The 10,762-nt window shown below is 45.9% G+C and overlaps 1 protein-coding gene across 1 annotated transcript; it reads right to left on the bottom strand.

Annotated features, from left to right (window-relative positions):
* Window positions 1–209: 209 nt before the first annotated feature.
* On the bottom strand, window positions 210–10,535 carry TUBB (tubulin beta class I). Its single transcript, XM_056510234.1, has 4 exons — window positions 10,321–10,535; window positions 5,768–5,876; window positions 3,962–4,072; window positions 210–3,094 (listed from the first exon to the last, which is right to left on the bottom strand). Exons 1-4 carry the CDS (start codon window positions 10,375–10,377, stop codon window positions 2,037–2,039), a joined length of 1,335 nt encoding a protein of 444 aa, XP_056366209.1. The 5' UTR covers window positions 10,378–10,535; the 3' UTR covers window positions 210–2,036.
* Window positions 10,536–10,762: the final 227 nt, after the last annotated feature.

A 10,762-nucleotide genomic window follows, 5' to 3' on the forward strand; every position in this document is an offset into this window, starting at 1 on the left:
GGGGACCCTCCAGGTGACCCCAAAATCTCCCCAGGTGACCCCAAAGTGACCCCAGAGGTGACACAGGTGACCCCAAAACTCCATCAGGTGACATTGGGGACCCTCAGGTGACCCCAAAATCTGCCCAGGGGACACTGGAACCTCTCTGGTGACCCCAAAATGACACCCAGGTGACCCCAAGGTGACCCCAGGTGATCCCAAGGTGACTCTTTGTGGCTTTTCCATCCCGAGTTTATTCCGGACCCGGGGGCGACTTTTCAATATGAAAAACGAAAGAAACGGGAAAAAACAAAAACTAAAAAAAAAAAAAAAAGAAAAATAAACAACAAAAAAAACCCAAAAACGATCCAAAAACAGGAGCGAGTGACCGGGAACGGCGACGGAATTTGGGGAGAAACGGAGGGAAATTGGGAAAAATGAGAAAAAATGGAGGAAAAAATGAGGGGAAAATGGACAAAAAATTAGGAAAAAAACCTGATGAAAATTGGGAAAAAAACTAACCAAAAATGGGTAAAAATGGACAAAAAACTGGGCAAAGATGGACAAAAAATAGGGAAAAAATGAACCAAAAATGTGGAAAAATGAATGAAAATTGGGAAAAAAATTGACAAAAATTGGGAAAAGAACTAAAAATAGGTAAAAACGGATGAAAACTGGGGGGAAAAAAATGGAAATTTGGAAAAAAATAAACCAAAAATGGACAGAAATTGGGAAAAAAATGAATAAAAATTGGGGAAAAAAATGAATGGAAATTGAGGAATCCAAACCCAAAATGGGTTAAAAATGGCTGAGCAAAAATTGAGGAGAAAAAAAAGGAATCAAAAGTTGAGAAAACGGAATGAAATTGGGCTGAGACCAGCAAAAATGGGTAAAAAGAGCAGAAATTGGAAAAATGGGAAAAAAATACCAAAAAAGAGGAAAAACTGACCAAAAATGAGGAAAAATGTGTGAAAATGGCAGAAAAACGAGAGATCAAAATGGAGGAAAATGAACCAAAAATAGGGAAAATGACCAAAAATGGACGAAATGACAAAAAAAACTGGAAAAGAAACAACAACACAAAAAAGGGAAAACGGACAGAAACGAACAAAAACTGGAGAAAAAAAAAGGGAAAAACGACCCAAAATGGCGGCAATGGAGCGGAGGGGGGGGCGAGGGGCGGTGGCAGCAGGGGAGGGGCGGGGGTGACGATGATGAAGGTCAAGGGATCTTCCAAGGTGATGAGGAGGATGATGAAGGTCAAGAACTCTTCCATGGTGATGATGAAGGCCAAGGTCAACTGCCCAAACTTGATGAAGGTCAACGATTCTTCCATGATGAGGCCGAAGGTCAGGAGCTCGTGGAGGCTCTTCCATGATGAGGATGATGATGGTCAAAGCCAAATTCAAAGGTGTGGAGGATGATGATGATGATGATGAACCCTGGGGAGATCTGTGAAAGAAGACTGGAAACTCTTCAATGATGCTGAAGACTGGAGACTCTTCAAGGATGATGATGATGATGAAGGCTGGAGACTCTTCACGGATGAAGGCGACCAAGGTTGGAAATCCTGAATATTGAAAACCAGGAACTTGATGGTGATGATGATGGCTGGGGACTCTTCATGATGATGAAGATTGGAGACTCTTCAGTGATGAAGACTGGAGACTCTACAAGGATGAATACTGCAAACTCTTCCACGATGACGATGATGAAGATTAAGGTTGGGGAATGTGAGGTCAATGCTGAAGGCTGGGGACTCTTCCAGGATGATGATGATGAAGGCTGGGGACTCTTCCAGGACGATGATGATGATGCTGAAGGCTGGGGACTCTTCCAGGACGATGATGATGATGCTGAAGGCTGGGGGCTCTTCCAGGACGATGATGATGATGGTGAAGGCTGGGGGCTCTTCCAGGACGATGATGATGGTGAAGGCTGTGTGGAGGCTCTGCTGCCGCCGCCGCTGACGATGACGAAGGACAGACGACGCTGAAGGCGCCGCCCTGGGACAGCACACCGGGAACGGGAAGGGGGGAGGGTAAACCCAACGACCCTCAGGCCTCCTCTTCGGCCTCCTCGCCGAAATCCTCCTCCTCCTCGGCCGTGGCGTCCTGGTACTGCTGGTACTCGGACACCAGGTCGTTCATGTTGCTCTCGGCCTCGGTGAACTCCATCTCGTCCATGCCCTCGCCCGTGTACCAGTGCAGGAAGGCCTTGCGCCGGAACATGGCGGTGAACTGCTCCGAGATGCGCTTGAACAGCTCCTGGATGGCGGTGGAGTTGCCGATGAAGGTGACGGCCATCTTGAGGCCGCGCGGCGGGATGTCGCACACGGCCGTCTTCACGTTGTTGGGGATCCACTCCACGAAGTAGGAGCTGTTCTTGTTCTGCACGTTCAGCATCTGCTCGTCCACCTCCTTCATGGACATGCGGCCCCGGAAGACGGCGGCCACGGTGAGGTAGCGCCCGTGCCGCGGGTCGCAGGCGGCCATCATGTTCTTGGCGTCGAAAACCTGCTGGGTGAGCTCGGGCACGGTGAGGGCGCGGTACTGCTGGCTGCCCCGCGACGTCAGCGGCGCGAAGCCGGGCATGAAGAAGTGCAGCCGCGGGAAGGGCACCATGTTGACGGCCAGTTTCCTCAGGTCGGCGTTGAGCTGCCCGGGGAAGCGCAGGCACGTGGTGACGCCGCTCATGGTGGCCGACACCAGGTGGTTGAGGTCGCCGTAGGTGGGCGTGGTCAGCTTGAGGGTGCGGAAGCAGATGTCGTAGAGCGCCTCGTTGTCGATGCAGTACGTCTCGTCCGTGTTCTCCACCAGCTGGTGCACCGACAGCGTGGCGTTGTAGGGCTCCACCACCGTGTCCGACACCTTGGGCGACGGCACCACGCTGAAGGTGTTCATGATGCGGTCGGGGTACTCCTCGCGGATCTTGGAGATGAGCAGCGTGCCCATGCCCGAGCCGGTGCCGCCGCCCAGCGAGTGGGTCAGCTGGAAGCCCTGCAAGCAGTCGCAGCTCTCGGCCTCCTTCCGCACCACGTCCAGCACCGAGTCCACCAGCTCGGCGCCCTCCGTGTAGTGACCCTTGGCCCAGTTGTTCCCGGCGCCGCTTTGGCCTGCAGGGGAAAAGAAAAGGGTTGGAGGATGTTGAAATGGGGTTTGGGGAGCTTCAAACCACCTTTGGTGACCTTTAAACTGCTTTTGGGGGCCTTCAAACCACTTCTCAGGTGTGTCCCAGGTGTAACCAAAGCCCTCAGGTGTGTCCCAGGTGTCCCTAAATGTCCCCAGAAGTGTTCCAGTCATCCCCAGGTGTGTCCCAGATGTCTCCAGGTGTCCCCAGAAGCCCCCAGGTGTGTCCCCAAATATCCCAGGTGCCCCCCAATTATCTCCAGATGTCCCCAGGTGTGTCTCAGATGCCCCCAGGTGTCCCTAAATGTCCCCCAGGTGTGTCCCACGAGCCCCCAGGTGGGTCCAAACTGTTTCCAGGTGCCCCCAAGTGTGTCCCAGGTGTCACCAGGTGTGTCTCTCAGGAGGCCCCAAGGTCCCCAGGTAGGACCCAGCTGTTCCAGGGGTGTCCCAGGTATCCCCAAATGTCCCCAGTTTTGTCCCAGGTATCCCAGATGTCCCCACATGTGTCCCAAACGTCCTCAGTTGAGTCCCAGGAATCCCCAGGTGTGTCCCAAATGTCCCCAGGTGTGTCCCAGTGTCCCAAATGTCCCCACGTGTGTCCCAAACATTCTCATTTGAGTCCCAGATGTCCCCAGCTGTGTCCCACGAGCCCCCAGGTGGGTCTCAGATGTCCCCCAGGTGTGTCCAAACTGTTTCCAGGTGGCCCCAAGTGTGTCCCAAGTGTCCCCAGGTGTCCCTGATGTCCCCAGGTGTGTCCCAGTTATCACCAAATGCCTCCAAGGATCCCCAAATGTCCCCAGGTGTGTCCCAAACATCCTCATTTGAGTCCCAGGTGTCCCCAGGTGTCCCCTCACCGAACACGAAGTTGTCGGGTCGGAAGATTTGCCCGAAGGGTCCGGAGCGCACCGAGTCCATGGTGCCGGGCTCCAGGTCCACCAGGATGGCCCTGGGCACGTATTTACCTCCTGAAAAAAACCAAAAATGGGAAAATTTAACCCAAAAATCATCCCAAAATCACCAGGATAGCCCTGGGCACGGATTTACCTCCTGAAAAAAACCAAAAATGGGAAAATTTAACCCAAAAACCATCCACAGTTACCCCAAATCCACCAGGATGGCCCTGGGCACGTATTTACCTCCTGGAACGAGCCAAAAATGGGAAAATTTACCCCAAAAATCAGCTAGGGTTACCCCAAAAATCACCTGGGCATGGATATACTTCCTGAAATTCACCAAAAATGGCAAAATTTAACCCAAATATCACCCTAAAACCACCAGGGAATTCTGGGTATGGGTTTACGTCCTGAAATTCACTAAAAATGGGAAAATTTACCCCAAAAATAGGAAAAATCACTCTAAATATAAAAAGATCATCCCAAAGATGGAAAATTTCCCCCAAAATTTGGAGAATTCACCCCAAAACCATTTAGAGCCACCTAAAACCCAGGAAAAGTCACCCCAAAAATCCCAAAGTTTTCCCCAGAATTCATCCCAAAATCATCAGGAGATCCTGGGCATGGATTTACCTCCTAAAATTCACCAGAAATGGGAAAAGTTACCCAAAAATGTGAAAAGTCACCCCAAAACCACCCAAAACTATCCTAAAAACACCCAAAAAATACACCAAAAATATCCAAAATTCATCCCAGAATTGTCCCTAAACCAATCAGAATTATCCCAGAAATATCAAAAATCTCCCAGAAAACCAAAATTATCCCAGGATGTCCCAAACCACCCCAAACAGCACCAAAGATCAACCCAAAAAGAGTCAAAATCACCCCCAAATTCATCCTAAATTCACCCAAATTTATCCCAAATCACCTCAAACACCCCAAATTTTAAATCAACCCAAAAACCCCAAAATTACCCCTGACAAAATTACAGGTGACACTGAAGTGACACAAGTGACACTGGACTGGTGACACTGCAGTGAGGACAGAATGACACTGAGGATGTCACTGGGAGGTGACAATGCACAAGTGACACTGGGTGTGACAATGGACATGTGAAACTGGACAGGTGACACTGGGTGTGACAATGGACAGGTGACAACGGACAGGTGACACTGAAGCGATAATGGACAAGTGACACTGGACAGGTAACACTGGTGAGGACAGAATGACACTGGGAGGTGACAATGGCACAGGTGACAATGGACAGGTGGTGACAATGGACAGGTGACACTGAAGTGATAATGAACAAGTGACACTTGGGGTGACGACAGAATGACACTGAGGATGTCACTGGGAGGTGACAATGCACAAGTGACACTGGATGTGACAATGGACATGTGAAACTGGACAGGTGACACTGGACAGGTGACACTGGAGTGATAATGAACAAGTGACACTTGGGATGAGGACAGAATGACACTGGGGGTGACACTGGGAGGTGACAACGGACAAGTGACACTGTGACAATAAACAGGTGACACTGGACAGGTGAGAATGGACAAGTAACAAACCAGGCAGTGACATCGGGCAGGTGACAAAAGCCACCAAGTGCCACAATGAAAAGGGAGAAGAGCAGAGGAACCAGGGAAGGGGTGGCAGCCGTCCCCAGGTGTCCCAGGTGTCCCCAGGTGTCCCCAGGTGTCCCAGCTTTCCCCAGGTGTCCCCTGCTGTCCCCAGGTGTCCCCAGCCGTCCCCAGGTGTCCCCACCTGTGGCCTCGTTGTAGTAGACGCTGATGCGGTCCAGCTGCAGGTCGCTGTCCCCGTGGTAGGTGCCCGTGGGGTCGATGCCGTGCTCGTCGCTGATCACCTCCCAGAACTGTGGGGACAGCAGGGACAGCTCGGGGACAGCTCGGGGACAGCTCGGGGACACCCCGGGGACAGCCTGGGGACAGCCCCGGAGCGGCCTCGGGGCGAAAAACGGGGATTTGGGGGAAAAACCCCGCGGTTGTAGCAGGAAAAATGGAGATTTTAGGAGGAAAAAATGAGGATTTTGGGGTGGGAAATGGGGATTTGGGGGGTCTGGGGTTAAAGGGGTGGGGTCAGCAGGGCCACACCCATCCCATACCCCATTCTGGGGGGAAAAATTGGATTTTTGGGAAAAAATTTATGATATTAGGAGGGAAAGTCAGGAATTTGGAGTGGGAAATGGGGCTGGAGGCCTGATCTGGGGTTAAAGAGGCAGGGCCAGGATGGCCACACCCATCCCAGACCCCATTTTGGGGAAAAATTTGGGATTTTAGAAGAGAAAAAATGGGGTTTTAAAGAAAAATGGATTTTGGGGTGGGGAATGGGGGTTTGGGGGCAGGGTCTGGGGTTAAAAGGGGTGGGGTCAACAGGGCCATGCCCATCCCAGACCACATTTTGGGCAAAAAATTGGAATTCTGGGGGAAAAAATTGTGATTTTAGGGTGGGAAATGGGGGCTGGGGACGTGGGCAAAGGTCAAAGGGGTGGGGCCACACCCCCTTTGTTTCACCTAAAACACTAATTCTGAGAAAAAAAGAAGATCTGGGGCAAAAAAAAAATTTAAATTTTAGAGTAGAAAACTTCAGTTACAATCTTTAAAAAATTAGAAAACTAAAGAACTAAAAAGAAATTAAAAACTAAAAAACTTCTTTAAAGAGAAAAATCGAGGACCTAAAAATAAAAAAACCCAGGATTTTGAAAAAAATAATTGGGATTTTGAGATAAAAAAGCAAATCTTAAATAAAAAAGGTGGCATTTTAAAAGGAAAAAAGTGGGATTTGAGAAGAAATAAGACTTTAAAAGGAAAAAAACCAGGATTTTAAAAGATAGAAAATAAGATTTTAAAAGAAAAAAATTGGAATTTTAAAGATTAAAATTTGTGTTTGAAAGGCAATTGTGGGCACGGTCTGGGTTAAAGGGGCAGAGCTTGTGGCAGGCTGAGACCAGGCAGGCCACGCCCGCTTTGCTAAGCCCAGGATTCATTTTCAGGACAAAAAATAAAATTTTGGGACATTTGAGGAACAATGGGATTTGAGCCTGGCCCCACCCACCTCCCCCAGGCTGCGATTTTGGGGTAAAAATAAAAAACTTGGGTGATTTCAATAAATTTGGGGCCGTGGCAGAGTGAGGGTTGTAAAATGAGGATTTTATAAAGTTTAAAATTAAATTTGAAGTGTGGTCAGGTCCAAAAAAAATTAAAACTACAACTTGCAGCGACTCTACAATTGTTTTTGGGATAAAAAAAAGCGATTTTTAGGATTTTTTACAATTTGGGGCGTGGATTTGTGGGGGGCGTGGTCAGAGGGGCGGCCCCGCCCCTTTGAAAAGGGCGGGAAGGGCAGAAAATGGCGGCAAATCAAAAATTCAAATAAAACTTAAAATAAAAATTAAAATAACCCCCCCCAAAAATGGGCTTTTCCCACCCAAAGTCAGCTTTATTTCGACCCCAAAATCCGGATTTTTACATCCAAAAATCACCTAAATTACAAATTTGGAGGTGAAATTGTAACAATTTGGGGTTTTGGGGTTAAAATGAGCCCGGGGAAAGGGAAGGGGGAGAGGAAAATGAGGTGAAAAAAGAAGTTTTTGGGGCTAATAAAGAATGAATGCAGCAAAAAAATTTGGAATTTTGGGGTTGTGGAGGGAGGAATCGAGTTAAAAAATAACTTGGGTTAAAAACGAGTAATTTTTGAATTTTTAATTAGAATAAGCAAACAAAAAATGGTGATTTGAGATAAAAAAAAAGGTTTAGGATTTTGAGAAAGAAATGTATTTAAAAAAACAAAATTTAGGGCCTGAGGAAAAAAAAGTGTTTAAAAATATTAATTTTAGAGGTAAGAGATTAAAACCAACAATTTGAAATAAAAATTAAATAATAAATGTGTTAAAAGTGCTTTTTTTTTTTTTTTTTTTTTAATTTTTGACTTGAGGAAAGGAATCAGTTAAAATTTTTGTGAACTTTGGGCAAAAATGGGTTAAAAATAAAGATTTCGGAGAATGGGAAAAAGTGGGTTAAAAAAGGGCGGTTTTGGGAGCGTAGGGAAGAAATTGGTACAAAAAACCCAGTTTGGGGTTAAAAACGCAGATTTTGGGCAAGTAAGGAATAAAATGTGTTTGAAAGATTAAAAGTAATTAAATTATACAAAATTTTTGGGTAAAAAAATCTACCCTTTGGAGCGAGTTAAAACTTATTATTTGTGAGGAAGAAATGTCCAATTTTGGCAGAAACAGAGAAATTAGTGACAGAAATATCAATTATTTGGCTTAGAAATATTTAAACATAAAAAAATGCAAATTTTGGGTGAAAAAATGCAGGTGTGGGGCTAAAAAAATTTTCAGAGTAAATGTGATCTGTTAAATACCAATGTTTTTTGTGAAATAAAAAACCCTTTTTGAGCCTAAAAATTCAAATTTTGAGTGCTACAGCTCAAAGAAAAAATCCCATTTTTGGGTTAAAACTGCAAATTGAGGCAGTTTAGAGAATAAAGATTTCGAAGCAAGGGAGGAAATGTAAATGTTGATTTAAGAGGCAGGAAATGCAGTCTGGAGACACAAAGAAATTGATCTGGGGGTGAAAACGGCGATTTTTGGACAAAAAACAAAATTAAGATATTTTTAAAATTAAATATGATGTTAAATGGGGCAGTATGGGACGAAAAATGAAAATTTAGGAGGAAAAAAAGCATTTTTGAAGCAGCAAAAATGACATTTTGGATTGCAAAATTGAAAATTCTGAAGTCTGAAACAAAGCATTTTTGGGTAAAAAACACCAGTTTTGCTAAAATTAATTTTAAATAAAAAATAAGAACTTTGGAGTAGGTGATTCTGAGGTTAAAAAAAAGCGGATTTAGAAGCACAAAGCTCCGATTCTTCCTCTGAACCTCCATTTTGGGGCTGGAACCTCCATTTTGGGGTTGGGAACTCCGAAATACAAAAAAAAAACGAATTGTAAGCAAAAATTTTATTTTTATAAAATAAATCCATCCGTTTTTCTCCTCAAAAATCCAGGTTTTGGGGATAAAGATCTTAATTTTGCACAAAAAAATGTTATTTTGAAAAAGAAAGATGCTGAGCTGCAGCTCCCAAGCTCCATTTTGGGGATGAAAATTAAAGATTTTTAGAGTAAAAAGCTGCATTTTCGCAACAAGAATCCTTCAGAAATTAAATAATATCACTTAAACCCGGAATTTTAGTATTTTCAGAATTAAAATGCTTTTTTTGGAAATAAACTGATCCATTTTTAGGGGTTAAAAAGGGCATTTTAGGGCACAATGCCGATGCAAGGGACGAAAACCATCAATTTTGCAGATAAATAGTGGGATTTAAAAATTTAAAATCCACATTTGAAGACTAATAAACAAACACGTTTTGTCACAAAATCCAGCGGTCCGAAGAAACCTACAAATTCTAAGTTTTGCGACTGAAAAATGCCGTTGTGGAAAAAAAAAATCTGATTTTTGAACAAAAAACTGCCCATGCACCTCTTATTCGATGCTATAAATTATTATTTTTTAAGTAACTTTTTATTGGTTAAATACTTCATTTTCAGGTCTGACTCCTCCGGGTGTTACGCCCCGTTACAGGGTCAAAATTTTTTATTTTGGTTTAAAAAATCCGCATTTTTGAGGTAAAATTAAGCGGTTTTGCCTAAAAATAGCGAATTTTAGGGGCGAAAATATCGAATTTTGGGATGAAAATGACAATTTAAAGGCCTGAAAATACACGATTAAAAAAAGCTGCTAGAAAAGCAAAAGAAATTCCATTTTTAGGTTTAATTAGGAATAAATTATTGCAAAAATGTTAATTTTGGGTTAAAATCCGTGAATTTCGCGGCTCTTCGCCGCCATTTTGGCGCCTTCCCCGCCCATGCTCAGCTAAACCCCTTCGATCTGGGATAAAAACCACGATTTACACCCAAATTTTTTAAAGTAACCTTTTAAATACAAAAAAAAATAAATTTTCTTTTTTTTAGAACACCCAAAAAAAAGCCATTTGAGCAGCGAATCCGCCGCGTTTCGGAGCCGCCGCCCTCAGCCGCCATTTTGCGGCCGCGTGAGGGGGGAGCGCGTTGAACCACGGAAATTCTGTATTTAACACCAAAATCTTTTTATTTTAACCCCGAACCCACAAAATTCAGCATCGGCTTTTTCCCTCAGAGCCGCTTTTTTGGCGGCAAAACGTGAATTTTGGGGGAAAATCGCGTAGATTTGGGTCAGCCTTTGTCTTGGCGCGCAGGAAGGGGGGTCCTTAAAGGGGCAACGCCGGCGCGGTGGGGATGGAGGTGGGGCCCGCTCACCTTGGCGCCGATCTGGTTGCCGCATTGGCCCGCTTGGATGTGCACGATCTCCCTCATGGCGGCGGCTGGCGGGGGGAACTCGAACCCACCCGAACGGCGCGGAGGCGCTTGGAGAAAGGGGATAGAAAAAGCAAAGATGCGGCGCTGCCCCCTTAAGAGCGGAGCGACAGCACGCGTGCGGCAGCGATGAAAATGGCGGCAGCTGTGGCCCCGCGCGCGCTCATATAGGACAAAGCCGCGGCTCCCATTGGTCGGCACCGCCCGCTTGGAGCAATTTTATTGGTTAGTCGCGCTTTCAATCAAGCTTTCTGCTCTCCCATTGGTCTAAACCTATTTAAGCCTCGCCTACAGGCGCTCTGGCGCGCTCGGAGGACCGCCCGGCCCCGTCTCTATGGTTCGGCGATGATTGACAGGCGCGGCAGTTAATAGAAATCGCGAGTAG

The sequence above is a fragment of the Oenanthe melanoleuca genome, chromosome 25 (assembly GCF_029582105.1).
Source record: "Oenanthe melanoleuca isolate GR-GAL-2019-014 chromosome 25, OMel1.0, whole genome shotgun sequence".
In the NCBI taxonomy this organism is placed as follows: Eukaryota; Metazoa; Chordata; class Aves; order Passeriformes; family Muscicapidae; genus Oenanthe; species Oenanthe melanoleuca.